This window comes from Cricetulus griseus, chromosome 4 (genome assembly GCF_003668045.3).
Source record: "Cricetulus griseus strain 17A/GY chromosome 4, alternate assembly CriGri-PICRH-1.0, whole genome shotgun sequence".
Lineage (NCBI taxonomy): Eukaryota > Metazoa > Chordata > Mammalia > Rodentia > Cricetidae > Cricetulus > Cricetulus griseus.
The window spans coordinates 117,116,799-117,133,639 of record NC_048597.1 but is presented as its reverse complement, the minus strand read 5'-3'; the positions used below and the strand labels follow the sequence as shown (position 1 = coordinate 117,133,639).

Sequence of the window (16,841 nt, the reverse complement as noted above, 5' to 3'; positions counted from 1 at the left end):
ACACGCACAAACTCACATGCAGACACACACACCTACATGTAACTTATAATAATAATAATAATAATAATAATAATAATAATGATGATGATGATGATAAATGAACTATGCCAAGTGTTCTGGGCAGTGGTGATGCACACCTTTAATCCCAGCACTTGGAAGCCAGACACAGGTGGATCTCTGTGAGTTCGAGGCCAGCCTGGGCTACAAAGTGAATTCCAGGACAACCAGAGCTACACAGAAACCTGTCTCAAAAAAACAAAAATAAATAAATAAATAGATAATAAAAATAAATTAGAAAAAATATAATAGAATCACCTAATTGTGGAAATCCCTTTAATCACAATGTAGTGTTGGTTTTTCTCAAAGAATGTTTTGCATCTATAACCCGGTTTTGCTAATTTTCATTTGTATTGCTATGGCTCTATTACACAGTAGAGCATCTTTGGGATGAATTCTACTTGGTTTCAGTAATATAAACCTTATTGAATTATTACAATATAATAGTCACTTGGTGTGGTGTATTATTATTTTGGCGAGCACTTTGCACCTATATTTACAAGTGATGTTAGTTTGATGGCAGATTAATCATGGGATTAGAGCACTATGACCCTATAGAGAATTTTGGAAATGTTTCACTTCTCTTCTGTATTTTGAAAATGTTTGCAGAAAACTAGCACTGGATCTTCTGTAAATAGCTGGGAGAAGTCACCACTGAAGTCTTCTAGTCTTAGGCTTCTCTTGTGGACTAATTCTTTCTGATTATGTCACAGGTCCATTACACGTGCTATGTAAATATTTTTGAGTTAGTTTCTATATTTTGTGTATTTCTATGAATTTGTACATTCTATCTTAATTATGTATTTGAAGCAATTGCTATAATCTTCCAATTATTAATAGAATGACTTAATAACAATATTATTCCCCTAAAACATTCACTACAAACACTAGTAATTAGATTCATTACTGTTCTGAAATTCTAGAACAATTTCAGCTCCGAAGATACTTTTGAATTGTTGATTTCTTCTATGTTTTTTAATTTTATTAGTTTCCACTTTGGTCTTAGTATCCACCCCCTCTCTGACCAAAGTGTGTTTGCTCTTCTTTCTTAATGATGCTTCTCATAAAGTGCTGCCATTTAAGATCAGGGTTTCTCAGCACTGAAATTTTCTTCTGGGTGTTATTTTGTCTCAGTCTTCATAAGGATTTCCTTTATTTGTAGTAATATTATCAGTGTTGATGTTATTACTGTGTGTGTGTGTGTGTGTGTGTGTGTGAGAGAGAGAGAGAGAGAGAGAGAGAGAGAGAGAGAGAGAGAGAGAGAGAGAGAGAGGAGGTGAACTTGTGAACATTAGAGGACAAGATGTGGGAGTCAGGTATCTCCTTTAATCATGAGCTCAGGGACCAAACTCAGTCAGGTTCCACAGTAAATGGTTACTGCTGAGCCATCTCACCAGACCCTATTAATTGTTTATATCATGTCTTTTTCTCTTTTCACTTCAACACAATTTGGAATTGTGCTGAGAGACTTTATCATTTATTATAGGTTATAACAATTGATATTCAAGGTGTCGATCCCCCAGAATTAGCTTCTGTGAAAGAAAATACTTATAATTGCAAGGCTGGTGAGAAATATAGACCCCAGAATACCTGTTGCCTCTGCCTGTAATTTTACACATGCGCTAATTTGCGTCCCTTCCCTGGTGGCTGTGGGGAATCCCACAGCCTGTATATATGGTGTGTATTTTTTATGAATGCATTCCCATTCTACTGGGAATTCTTATCTGTGGCTTGTCAAGAAGACGGCTCTTCCTTAGCTGTATTGTCCAATTAATATTAATATTATTAGCCTATACAGAATTTTGATTAATAAAGCAAATACAAAGAGATGCTGCCCAAGTCAGGAGTTATCGGTTTCCATTAAGAGCCGTCTCAGGGCACAGCTTAAGAAAACAGCTGTAATTTCCCCAGCTGCCAAGATAGCCACACACTATCAACTGATAGAAAACTTTAAAGTAGCTCTTAGATCAGTCTAGGTGCTTTGATAAATGGATTTTAGGATAAACTATTACCAAAAATAAATCTTATTTACAAGGGCATGTAGCCAGCTGTATGATTTGTTGAGCCAAGGTAACCTAATTGCAGTGCCAAGGCCATTAATTAACTCTTTGCACAGATTCCTAATCTCAGTTTTATGGACTTTGTTCAGACACCACTGGATAAGATTCCCTGACTGCCAGGGCTAGCTACAAAATATAAAGTAACTTTGTAGCCCCAAGAAGGGCACAAGCTTCTCTTTCTCTTTCAGGGTTACACACTGGACAGAAAAGTATATCTTAAGAGTAAAATGTTTTTAATGTCGCTGTGCTTTGGAGAATGCTAGTGAACTCATCTGTGCTGGTGCCTTGTTCCCCTGCCTTGCTGCTCAGAGCTCCACAGCTGCTAGGGATTTCTCAGCCACAGCCTGGCTCAGATGTCTCAGAGCTGCACAGCTGCTAGGGATTTCTCAGCCACAGCCTGGCTCAGCTGTCTCAGAGCTGCACTCTCTCTCTCTCTCTCTCTCTCTGAGGGCGATTGCTCTTCATAAATAGTCTTCAGTCCGAGAAAGCTGGCCTTTATGACCACTAACTACAAAATGTTTTAAAATGTTTTATACACTTAGAAGGATAGGATATGACACACCATTTTCTTATTTGTCTTGGTAGTTTAGTTTTATAAGGCTACCTCTATAAATAAGACAACAGAAATGACTTCTCTTTTGAAGCTGTGGTTTACAGCCCACTAATTGGGGAGTTAACTGAAAGTTCTCTTTTCTTATTATCTGGATTTATTGTACTGTGAGTTGTGGGAATGACTCTGCCTCTTATCATTTACTTAAGAAATGGTATGTGACCTTCAGATGTAATGCCTGCAAGATTTTTGTGAATCTATATAAGCTGCATAGAACAAAGAGAGCTAGAGGAAGAAAGAAAAAACTAACAGGATGGCAGATTCCATCCTGAGGGAATAAAGAATGCTGTCATCATATGCTTGTCCTTTTTCCCTCTAAAATTCCTCAGATGAAGTCCTAAATCGATGTTCTATGGAGTTTTTTTTTTCTCCTGAAACCTGCATGCAGCCCAGAAGCAGGTTCTTTCTGGGTTACTATAGAATTGTCCCACAGTTCTTGACCTTTTGGCTATGGAGGAGTGTGGTAATGATTATTTTACATATTACTTCCCCAACTTTTCCCTGATGGATGAAGAACACAGACTATATTTCTAACCTGAAAGCTCATTCTGTGTGTATCTGTGTGTGTGTCTGTCTTTCTGTCTGTGTATATCTGCTCTCTATGTCTGTCTTTGCCTGCCTGCCTGCCTGTCTGTGTCTGCTTGTGCACAGGCACACCCACACACTTACATATATGTAGATCAGAATAAACCTTCAGTGTCATTCCTCAGATTCCTTCCACCTTGTTTGAAACATGTATTCACTGGCTTAGAATTTCACCAAGTAGGCTGGGCTAACTGGCTGCCTGTTTTCCAGGAATTCATTCACTGTCTCCAGCTCTCATGTTGCCATTGCTGAGCCACTGCACTTGGCTTTTAACATGGGTTCTGGGAACCAAACACAAGTCCTCACATTTCCAAGACAAGCACTTTACCCACCGAGTTATCTCTCCAGCCTTGAAAGCTCTTTCCTGAACACCTTAATTAACTGCAGCACTAGACTGAAGCCTGATCTATCCAAAATGACCTTAGTACAACATGTCAAGGGTGAGAGGTCAAGAAATTTAGCCCTGAAACCATGCAGTAGACACCACTGATATCACCTCTGTGCTGGTGGCCATACATTGACACACCATTTTCCAGCCGGTGACCTGGAACCTGAGCAAGAGGGAAAGTCTTGGTTGAGATCCTGCTAACTTTTACTGTTCTGAGTGTTGGAAGAATGTAATTGTTCCAGGTAAATTTTGTATTTTCACCACGGTCTCTCTTTTCTTTCCCCTCTAGTACTTTTTCCATTCCTTATCCCACTATTTGATGAACTCAAAATGACGGTGTTTCCAAACGATGTCATAAACTTTTTTAAAACTTCTGTAGAACAAATGAAAGAGAAGCGCATGCAAGATAAAAAAAAGGTAATAACTGGTCACATCAGGTTGTTCATTTATTGATAAAATGTTAAGATGTTTGTTTGTACATATATGTTCCATATAATTAAAAAAATTAGGCCAGGCTGAGAACAGAGAAATTTTTCTATTTTGAAGAAAATGAAGCATTGGGAACAGAGAAATTAAATAAGTCAAGTAGAAAGCATTTAAAATCAAATGATACATCTTATAACTGATCTGCCATTAAATTATTTTTTTTTGAAATGAGAAAAATATTTCTTGCATTTGTAAGGATGCAAATTACTTAGGGAGATTATGGAAAACTTTATGGATGTAACTCAAAAAAGTTGAAGTTTGTAATTTCCTGAGTGCTGAGGACAAAACTCAGGGCCCTATGCATGGTTGACAAACAGATCATCCTTGAACAATGGTCCAAGTTGCCCTGGGTATAAAGCTCAACCCTATTACATATTTGGAACAGAGTTTGTGGCTTTGGTGTTGGATCAGGAGATACCAATGGAGCAACCATTATTAATGGATTATTTCTTCAAGGATTAAGGTCTTCTATGATCTGAGTTCACACCAGGGGGAAAAGATGAACAAAAATCTAAAAAAAAAAAATCAGAACTCTCATATGATCCAGCCACATAATGACATAAGCTTGTGTGGGAGACACATGTACTCCCATGTTTATTGGAGCCATTTTAAACATTTCAAAAGCTATTAGGAGAATGGACTTTAAAAGTCCTATCATGAATAAATAATAAACATCTGAAAATACTTTTAAACTGATTTGAGCAGCATACATTTCCGGTGTGTGTGTGTGTGTGTGTGTGTGTGTGTGTGTGTGTGTGTGTGTTTCAAACCCCATTGTGCCACTGATATGTATAATTTTTATTTTTAAATATGCCTTAATATAATTTTTTAAAATAATGAGATGAGAGGGTTTAGAAGTTAAAAGTTGATCTGTTCCTGCAGAGGTCAAGATTTAGTTTCCCCGCACCTATATTTTGGTAGTGCCAGGGGTTCACAGCGCCCTGTAACATTAGCTTCATGGAGTCCAGTACCCACTTCTAGACTTTATGGGCACCTGCACTCACACATGCACACAGAAACATACATAAAACATATAAATAAAAATAAATCTTTGTTAAAAATGTGAGACAAAAGTCGCCATATCCCTTCCAAACAAAAGGAAAATTATTCTATTTAAACTTTAATTCACCCATTGGTAAGAAATAACTTCACTTCCAAACCCATTATTTTATAAATTTTCCCCAAAAAATCCATTTTAAGTTATCTGGTGCCATTCAGTCTGCTTTAGTTTTAGTTTTTAATTTTTGGAGGCACAGTATGACTATGTAGTCTTGCCTCTAGGTCTCAGGCACCCTGACTCAAAAGCTAGGAATACAAGTATATGTCAACCTGTCTGGCTTGTCTCAACTAAACTTGAGCTGCTTGTGGCTTGAAGTTGGCACTGGATTTACCCAGGTATCCAGGCTTTGTTACATACAACCTGAATTCCAGAATAAGGAAGTGCATAGGTTATAGAGGCATGACTGGATAACCACCAATATGTCATTTGTTGGAACATTTCAAGATGCTCACTCCAAAACTACTGATGAGATTTGGGAAATGGCACTAGCTTCATCTATAAAGACCCAATTCAAGATTAAGATAGGAGGACACAGATGGAAGTCCAGAACTTCTTCCTGTGTGAGCACACATATGAAGGGAAGGAGACAATTGGGACTGCTCAAAATCCAAAGAATTCAGGGTCAAGGATAGCAATGACCAGAGCTACTGGACATATAGCCATAGTTCACTCAAGAAGGCATTCTGCTCTCCAAAGCTCATATGTGGATATATGTGTCTACCACTAGCTCTGGCACCCTAGTGAGATTTCTGGCTTAAAGAAATATTATTCTCAGAAGCATGGCTAGTTCTGCACTTGTTACTCTCTCTGACCACATGAATGACTTTTCACTTTCAACAACTATTTCAGCAAAGATTGGATTTTCTTCAACTGATGATCAACTCCCAGAATTCCAAAGACAAAGAATCTCATCAAGGTAAGCAAAGATGGGTCGTATCTACTGAAGTGGAACCACCAAGACAGATATTTGTTCTGGAAATATGCAAGGGACTTCCCAGGCAGATAAAGGTGTCTGCAAATTATAGAATAACATACTTATGGTTGTAATATATTCAGTAAGAGGAACTTTCTAGAAGCACAAGATTATTACTGTGATCAAAGCCTGAAGGGCAGCCATGCACATGCATTTCAGGACTGGAGGTCATCGATGATCTCTGCATCTTGTGCCACAGAACAAATACCAGATGGGCCTCATCTAGACCCACTGAGTCAAAAACTCTGTCTGGAAGTTTGCATGTAGACTTCCAGTGAGAGGACAGCCCCATGGTGGTGATGGTCACTGGATACCTGGGATTAATGCTTACCCAGATCTTGATTTACAGCCAAGCTTTGATTTCCTTACCATCGTAATTTATACTGACACACAGATTCAATGACATTTGTCCAGTGTAGAAGCCCTTTCATATGAACTCCTAATTCCTCTGTTAAGCTAGTTGAACATTGATTTATTAAAACCAAACTAAACAGCTTTGTATTTCTGCTTGATTACTCCATCAGAGATCAGAGTTCTGAAGTTTTTGAATCCATAATCTGCTTTCATGTACTGGTCATTTTCATGTTGTTGTGAGAAAATACCTGACAGTCAGAAATTTAAAGGAGGGAGGGTTTAATTTGACTTATGATCCAAGCTAATTATTCATTCATTTCGGGAGACTTTATAGCACATGGGACTAGGCATGGTCACAGGAACAGCATAGAGTGATCAGGAAGTGTGTTCAGGCTACCAAACCTCAAAGTTCCGTCCCAGTAACCCAGTTCCTCCAAGAAGGCTACCACCTTCTTCACAAGCATCACTGCTATCTGGGGACCAAGTGTCCAGACAAATAGGATTGAGGGGACACTTGTCATTCAAACCAAAACAGTAACTTAAGCTCCATATTCACTAGGACAATGAAACTGACAGGCCATCTTCCCACCAAGAACATAACAGATGTCGTGGCTAGCAAACCAGAGCTCTACAAACCCTTCATAACATCAGTTTCCACTGGGATTTTTTTTCAGTTTTGAATTTGCAAGGTCGGAGCAGGTCACATGTTTCTAAAGGTCCCTCTCCACGCCCGCTCAGTGCTTAACTGAGCTGAGCTTCTGTGCAGATTAAAACTGAAGAAGGAGAGCAACTGTTGTCAGGAGCTCTGTGGTCCTGAGCTGGAGCGAGCAGCAGAGCTGGGGAAGGGGAATAGTGGGGCAGATGATATTCCACCATGACTGAATAAGCATTGCTAACTTTACTCTAAGGACAAGTGTTTTGTGTGTCCTATGCTCAATGCTCCTTCTGGTGGGTTTTTTTTTTTCTGCTACACTAGTGCATTTATTAGAATAAGGTCACTTACCACCTCTGTAGCGTCTTATTTAGCATAACTTCTGTTATCAACCATTTGGGAAGGCTAGTAATCCTTGCTTATCAAGTGGTACAAAATGTACCACACCTCATAAAAGTTATGATTTTGGTTTGAGAAATGTAAACTTGCTTTGAGGCTCTGTATTTCACTTTCATTGATGCTGTGCGTTCAAAGACTACACATTGCGTATTTTTAACACTGTTGGCTTGGGTTACCTAAGGTATATGTAGTTCACAGATCTGTTAATGCTCATGCACTCAAGCCTTTAAATTGAATGCTCATCCAAAGTGTTTCAAACCATGTTTTACCAAGAATAATTGAATTTTTCCTAAAAGAGAATGCTATTCCATATTTTAGTTATAAAAATAGACTTCTTGGGGCTAGCTAGATGGCACAAGAACTTGAGTTTGAATCCCCAGCAACCACATAAAAAGCCAAGCATGGCTGGACAGGTGTTTCCATGCATTTGAAGGTAGAAACAGGGGGAAACTTAAAGGTCTCTGCCTGGCTAGTACAGCTGAAAGGGCATCAGTAAAGGACTCTGTCACAAGGATATACCATGGAAAATGACAGAGGAAGACATCCACAAAACCACAGTGGTATGGATAGTCATCTCTGCTGATGTCTGAGAGAAGTCCTGCTTTTGCCCCAACACCATCAAGTACTTATATGACTATATCAAATATACTCACCACACTCACAGACACTCACACACATGCAACACTCACACACATGCACACACACACCACTAATATACTCTCTCACACACACACACACACCACTAAAACATTCACACACACACACACACACACACACACACACACACACCACTAATATACTCACACACACACATACCACTAATACACTCACACATACACACACCACTAATATACTCACACACACACACACACACACACACACACACACACACCACACCACTAATATACTCTCTCTCACACACACACATACCACTAATATACTCACACACACACACACACACACACACACACACACACACCCCACTAATATACTCACACACACACATACCACTAATACACTCACACACACACACACACACACCACTAATATACTCTCTCACACACACATACCACTAATACACTCACACACACACACACCACTAATATTCTCTCTCTCTCTCTCTCTCTCTCTCTCTCTCTCTCTCTCTCACACACACACACACACACACACCACTAAAACATTCACACACACACACACACACACACACACACACCACTAATATACTCACACACACACATACCACTAATACACTCACACACACACACACACACTACTAATATACTCACACACACACACATACCACTAATGCACTCACACACACACACACACACACACACCACTAATATACTCTCTCTCACACACACACACACACATACCACTAATATACTCTCTCTCATCTCTCTCACACACACACATACCACTAATACACACACACACACACACACACACACACACACCACTAATATACTCACACACACACATACCACTAATACACTCACACACACACACACACCACACACCACTAATATACTCTCTCACACACACACACACATACCACTAATATTATCTCTCTCATCTCTCTCTCACACACACATACCACTAATATACTCACACACACATACACACACACACACACAAACACACACACACACACCACTAATATATTCTCTCTCTCTCTCTCTCTCACACACACACACACACCACTAATACACTCACACCACTAATGCACACACACAACTAATATACTCACACACACACACACACACACACACACACACACACACACACCACTAATATATTCATGCATGCACACTTGAAAACACACACATACATCTCTTATACCATTCACACATACACACACAATAATTTTTAATTAAGCAGAATGAAAGTTTAAACGTGCTGTTATTTGTCTGTCTGTAAAGGAGTATTAGAAATATTTTTATTCTTACAAAAAGAGGAAATAAAAACTTTAGAAAACAAGAGTCCCACGCTTTAGCTATGCCATGCTAGGCAGACATTCCTTTTCTCCAGATTGCACAACTATGGTGCTGTTGAGGTCATTGGAATGAGGAGCAGATGGGCAAGAGGAATGCACACCTTAGAAACTGGATTAAAATGATTTCCCAATTTACTCCCTTGTCAGGGAATGAAAGCCAAGCCTTATATGATCCTGAATTGTTTTTCATGTTCTCTGTAGAGATTTGTGATCTTTCTTTGGGTTGCTCCTCATCTAAACTCATCTCCTTTACCTAAAATGTATGCTCTAGACTGATGAAATGACTCAGCAGATAAAGGCACTTGCTGCCAAATCCAAAGACCTGAGTTCAAATCCCAAGGCCCAAACAGTAGAAAATTAGAATTCACTCTTGCAAGTTCTCCTCTGACTTCTAAACACGTACTTTGGCCTGCCAGAGTCTCGATCAGTCAATCAATCAATCAATCAATGTAAGAGTAAATGAAATAAAATGTATTACCTTTCCCTTCAGGTTTATCTGATCTGGAGATTGTGGCCCAGTCCATTTTCTTTATTTTTGCTGGCTATGAGACCACTAGCAGTGCTCTTTCCTTTGCTATGTATTTACTGGCCACCCACCCTGATGTTCAGAAGAAACTTCAGGATAAAATAGATGTTGCTCTACCCAATAAGGTGAGGATGTGGCACCTGGAGAGAGCAGTGGAGGGAAGCATTGACAAGTATGTTTCCTTACCACATTTGGTGAGAATCTCTGCACAGGGCCATAAGCATTGATTCTTCTACCAGCTTTATTTAAGAACGATCTGAAGAGATGAGCGTATGGGAAAATGGCATCAGATACTGCTTTTAAGATTATAACATCTTTGTAGATGAATGTTGGTACAGCTTTATCCATTTTCTGTCATCAAGAACCCCAAAATCACAGTGGCATGGAAGTGTGAGCATCGGTTAGTCAAGGCAGCTCGCTGATGTTGTGGGGTGTGCTGTTACCTGTTGTTGGCTAAGTGTGACTGGCCTTGGCTGGCCTGGGCTAGGCAGATTGATTTATCTCTGCCCCACAATATGTCTCCACTCATAAGTGACCCGAGTCAAACTCTTAACCATACGTTATGATCTGTCCAAAAGTCCCATAAAGAGTCAGACATTTCCTACATTGGTCTTTGCAACACTACCCAAACTGGGAGGCTTATGGTGTGAGGTTACATGGTCTGTGGAGAGCTGTCTGGTTTATCATTCTCTTCAGAGCTCACAGGCAAACCCTGAAGGAACAGCCAGCAGGCTGGACCAGCAACAGAGAATGCAGCTGAGTTATAGATTCTGTTCTCATTGTGACTTTTACCAGTGTTGAAATTGAGCATTTTGATAGTGATGACTATATATGTCTTTGGCATCTTTAATATAGAAGAGATTACTAATACCACCTCAAATCATTTATTTTATGTTTTGTGATGTACAACCATGTTGCATGTTTTCATTTAATTTTAAACTATTTTAATTGAAATAGAATTACATCACTTTCCTCCCTCCAGCCTTTGCCTCAAACCTCTCCCATCCCCTACTCTCAAGTTGATAACCCCTTTTTGATTACTATTGTTACATAAATGTGTCCATATGTTTGTATGTATGTACACACACAAAGAAAAACATACTGAGTCTGTTTTTATTGTTTGTGTGTGTATGATTTCAAGGCTGACCACTGATATTACCACCATTCTAGTCTTGTCTATGCATCCATTTCTAAAAGAGACTGTCTCACCACAGATTTCCTCCTACTATCCTTACACCTCCCTTTTCTTCTCCATGTTCCCTGAGCTGTAAATGCAGGAGCTGTAATGTAGATATATCTTTTGGAGCTCAGCTCCCCATGACCCATTGATGTCTACATGGTGTCCAGTTGAGTTTCCTGTGATGATCTCCATTTGATGTAAAGAGGGACTTCTTTGATGAGCAGTAGTAGCTATCAGAGATTATCTGATCTAATGCTTCTAAATATTATATGTAATCAAAATAATGACTATGCAAGATATTTGTAACTAAATAAAATAGGGATTTTCTTAAAGGCTGTAAAGATGGCTCATCAGTTAAGAGCTCTAGCTGCTCTTTCATGGGACCTGAGTTCATTTCCTAACACCCACATCAGGAAGCTCACAACCATGTGTAGCTACAGTTCTAGGAGCTCTGACACCCTCTTCTGGGCCCACAGAGTACATGGACTCACATGCACAAACCTCTACACAGATACATACACATAAATAAAAGTAGTTTTTCCAAAATAGGGATTTGCGCTCATCTGTATTTTATAGAATTCCATGTGTGACTTCTTTGTGGAAAGGTAACACTAACTATGGCATGTTGTTGTTGAGTGTAATTGTCATAATTTATTAGAAATGGTTCCTGACATAAGAAAGAAAAAGTAGTACATGGTAATGCTATGGATTCAAGGCCCTGGGTTTGGCGTTATCCTAAAGGATTGCATCTCAATGGGTTATTGAACAGGTTGAAGAGTATGAATTATTAAAATGCTTTATAGCTGAGTGGTGGTGGCACACACCTTTAATCCCAGCACTCAGGGGCAAAGGCAGGAGCATCTCTGTGAGTTTAAGGCCAGCCAGATCTATAAATTGAGTTCCAGGAGAGCCAGACCTGTTACACAGAGAAACCCTGTCTCAGAAAAAAAAAATGCTCTGTAAATGCTAAAGTTCTTTATCAATAGGAGTTGTTCTGTGGAGCCCCAAACACCTCAGTAGTGCTCCATAGATAAAAATTAATTCAAAATATTAATTCATGCATCCTCTCTCTCTCTCTCTCTCTCTCTCTCTCTCTCTCTCTCTCTCTCTCCCTCTCTCTCCCTGCCTATTCATCCAGGCACCTGCCACCTATGATGCCCTGGTGCAAATGGAGTATCTGGACATGGTGGTGAATGAGACTCTCAGATTATATCCTGTCGGTGGAAGAATTGAGAGGGTCTGTAAGACCGATGTTGAAGTCAATGGGGCACTCATTCCTAAAGGAACTTTAGTGGTGGTACCGACCTTTGCTCTTCACAAAGACCCAAAGTGCTGGCCAGAGCCTGAGGAGTTCTGCCCTGAAAGGTACAGAGATGTGGGAAAGATAAACAACCCAGAACTGGACTAGTCTGAGCATGATATGTGCCTCTCTCTGCCTGCCTGTCTGTCTGTCTGTCTGTGTAAACTTTTAGGAAGTGTATCATCTACCATAATTTCCTCAGCACTCTTGTGTATTATGCTTTTCATGTATCTCAGGTTTTCCTTACCATTTCCATTAGCTGTCCCTGTCACTTTTAGATAGCATCTGCATTTCCCACTTGACAAGATTTTGCCTCCTGGACCTTCTATTATGTCTTTAATGGTGTCACAGTAGGCCTGGAAGCCTTCCTCCATTATAGTTACAGCAGCCCTGCTGAAGATAGAGGAGCCCTTGGGCCTCAAAGTTCTATCTCTAGCTGCCATCCTAGCCACCTCTCTTATACTTAATAACTCTTCTAAGGCCAAGACAGAACCCTGAGACATCCTTCTTTGGAGATGCCTCAAGTAGATTCTTCTGGGAGTTTTGGAACCAAAGTCAGGCTTCTGTCAAAGTTTTAAGTCTAAAAATACTATTTTCTTGATTTCCTGTTGGTAACCAGAACAGAGAATGGAGGTGGTAGCACTGAGACTAGCAAATCAGAGGAGCTATGATCCAGATATGTACTAACGCCTAGCTGTGGACTTTCTGCTGTCAGAATACATGCCTTACTGGTTATGGCATGCCTGTTGCCACCAAGATATTTACTGAAGAAATCAATCAGAGTTGATCCATTCTATATGACTAATATGTTCCCTCCAGTCTCAGCAATTCCACCTCCTATAGTACTGTGACTATTAAAAAACTATTATTATATTTATGTTGAATTTTTAATAGTGAAACAGATTAATACATGCCTACTTTATATAGGGACTACTTCAAAAACTGATTAAAATCCAAATTATATGTCTATTTGAGAGAATGTTTGACAAGTGCCCAAAAACAATACATATAAATTATATAGAAAGTAACATATAAAAATTATATATGCAGCACTTTAAATGGATCTCTGTGTGCTCATTCACACATGTCTGTTCCTCCTACACATCTTCCAAAGACACAATGTCTCTCCCAACTGCCATGTTGTGTGTGTGTGTGTGTGTGTGTGTGTGTGTGTGTGTGTGTGTGTGTGTAACATACACCCCATAAATGCTTCAGAATTTTCTTCAAAACATAAAGTACAGTTTGAAGTACATAACCACATAACAATTATCACCTTTTTAAAATCATTATTCTTCTCTTAAATATTTTAATATCAAATTTAAATAAAATGTATCTATTCTGCCAGAATTTTATATGCAAGGAAACATACAAAGAAAAACTTTGATGATATTACACTGGAGTGACTTTGTATATTTTGTAAGATATCTAACTTAAATACTCAGTAAAGAAAGGAAGTAAGAAGAAGCGAAGAAAAGAAGGGATGGAAAGAAAAGCGGGATGGATGAGGAAAATAAAGAGAAAGAAAGAAAGAAAGAAAGAAAGAAAGAAAGAAAGGAGATATAGAAAGGTAGGCGGAAGGAAGGAATGCAGGAGGGAAGGTTGGAGAGAGAGTGAGGGGAAGAGAAAAGGGAACTAGGAAAAGGAAGACAGGGAATGTAGTCAAAGAAGAAGAATTGAGAGGAGAGGAGAGAATCACAGAGCACAAAAGGAAAACAAATGCACATGTGACAGCAGAAGTGTTAGTTGAGGCAAGAACAGGCTTTCCTTCAATTGGTCTCATTTCATGTGTGTCAAAATACAAGCTCATCACTGGGCTAAATTCAGATAAATTTTCTGAAAGTGGGTGTGGTAGCACACACCTTCAGTACCAGCACTTGGGAGGCAGAGGCAGGTGGAGCTCTGTGAGTTTAAGACCAGCCTGGTTTACATAAAGAGATTCAGGCCAGCCAGAATAAATAAGTAATAAATAAATGTTCTTTTGAACAGCATTGACCAACGTACTAAAAGCTTCTCTGTAGTAAAGAGAGAGGGAGCCGCTTGTAGCCTACAATTTCTACAGTGCATCACCCACTCCAACACCTAGGAAACATCACAGAAGATGGAAAGGACAGACTATAGTGGCTAGAGGGTGTGGAGGTCTGCCATAGAATGTCTTGTGGACAAGTCATGGCCATTGCCATTGTAAACACACAACATCTGTGACTTGCATGCATGTGGGGACACACACACACACACACACACACACACACACGCAATGAGGCAGGAAAGTAGGAGAGGACAATGGAACGAAAGAAGTGAGATCACAGTGTATTGTATACAACTAAGAAACTGTCAAAAATTAACTTTTAAGAGCTCCAGCAGAATTTTGACAAGCAGCCTAGGCAAGCATCCTGCCTACTACTGCTTATGGGTATCTAAGAGATATCGAACTAGGGACTGTTGTGGGTTGTGTGCCTTGTTAACTCGTCTTCATCTATTCCCATGGGACCAGATTCAACAAGAAGAACCAGGGCAGCATCAATCCTTACACATTCCTGCCCTTTGGGGATGGACCCAGGAACTGTATTGGCATGAGGTTTGCTCTCATGAACATGAAAGTTGCTCTTGTCAGAGTCCTACAGAACTTCTCCTTCCAGCCTTGTGAGGAAACTCAGGTCAGTGTGCTCTTTCAGTAAGTTACATACTGTTTGGCTTTTTAATTTGGGCCATCTATGTGTAGAAAAGTATACACTTGCTTGCCCCAACCTGCAGGGTATCACATGAGCTCACACCCCATGTGCTGCAGTCACCAAAGAACCTAGAACGATAGGGTCAGGAGGAACAAAGAACGACAGCAAGACAGGTTTCTGATCAAGCCACAAATTTTTATTTTTCACAGGGACCTTCTATAGGGGTGCCATGCGGGGAGCTTGGCAGGAAGGGAGAGGTTGTTCAAGGCTACTTGCCTGATAACCAGGCTGAGAAATGTCCCTTGTGTGAATCCTTGAGACTGCAGGAGGTTACCAAGGTCGAGGGGTGCAGGTGTTAGATAGTGGGTTAGAAGGGGGAAGGGTTGCTAGGTAACCTGACCAAGAAATGTATCTTTCCTTCTATAAACTGCTTCATGAGCCCAGATGTTATGTATCAGGGAGGAAAGGAATGAAGGCAGCTAGTCTTTTAATTATAATGTGTTATACCGGCAGCTTCTGCCCAAGTCTCTTACAGGCCCAAGATTACTTTTGCCATGGCCCCCAACACTTGTTCACTTCTTAATTTATTCTATGAGCCAAGTAACTTCTTTTGTGATATCTGTTGAGATTGGGGGTCTCTGGTATGGGGGCAGGGGCTTTATCTTTTACTTTAAAAGATATTTTCTAAAAGATATTTTCTAAATATCTGAAATATATTTTCTAAATACAGGGACTGGGTAGTGGTTCATTCAGGAGAGTGTCTGCACTAGAAGCATGAAGACTTAAGGTTTTTCCCCAGACTCCAAACATTTAAAAACATGCTTCCTAAGGATTGGCAACTGAGAAAACATAGCCTGCATGTGCATGGGAAGGTGTATTTGTCCTTAATGAATCTCTTCCTTGCTTCTGTGCTAGCCTCTCACTATTTGTTTAACTGTTGTAGATCCCTTTAAAACTGAGAAAACAAGGATTTTTTCAACCAGAAAAACCCATCATTCTAAGAGCTATATTAAGAGATGAAACCATAAGTAGAGCTTGACATAAAGCTGACTGTGATGCTGCGACCCGTGACACCGGAAGTCAAATGATTTTGTGAAGAAAATGCACAAATGAAGATGGGATTGATTCTTTTTATGTATGAGGGACTCTGCGCATTCATCAACCTGCTCTTCTCCTTTAGCCACTGAAGCTCAAAAATCACTCACTTATCAAAATAGACCAAAGCAAGAGTATTTGTGTATCTGTGTGTGTGTGTGTTTATTTTTGTTTGTTTCACTTTTGGTTTGGTTGGATTGGTTTGGCTAGTTGGTTGTCTTTAAAAGTGTCATATGTACCCCAGGCTGGCTAAAACTCACTACATAGCAATGGGTATCCTGGAAACCCTGATACCACCTCCCAAGTACTGAGATTATCATCCTGCACTACCATACCCAGCTAAACTGTTACCTCCCAAAGGAATAGGCAGCTTTCTTCATTAGAAACAGTGCTGCTCTTGTCTGGATGCTTTTGCACAGTTGGGATATACAGGCTGAGGATGTACCTGTGT

The 16,841-nt window shown here is 39.8% G+C and overlaps 1 protein-coding gene across 1 annotated transcript in view; it reads left to right on the top strand.

Annotated features, from left to right (window-relative positions):
* The window catches only part of LOC100767391 (cytochrome P450 3A9), a 30,976-nt gene extending 14,457 nt beyond the window's left edge, over positions 1-16,519 (top strand). The window contains exons 8-13 of the mRNA XM_027415265.2: positions 3,990-4,117; positions 6,096-6,162; positions 10,111-10,271; positions 12,465-12,691; positions 15,118-15,280; positions 16,239-16,519. Coding sequence (XP_027271066.1) covers positions 3,990-4,117; positions 6,096-6,162; positions 10,111-10,271; positions 12,465-12,691; positions 15,118-15,280; positions 16,239-16,334 — 842 coding nt within the window. The 3' untranslated portion in view covers positions 16,335-16,519. The remainder of the gene's footprint in view (positions 1-3,989; positions 4,118-6,095; positions 6,163-10,110; positions 10,272-12,464; positions 12,692-15,117; positions 15,281-16,238) is intronic.
* Positions 16,520-16,841: the final 322 nt, after the last annotated feature.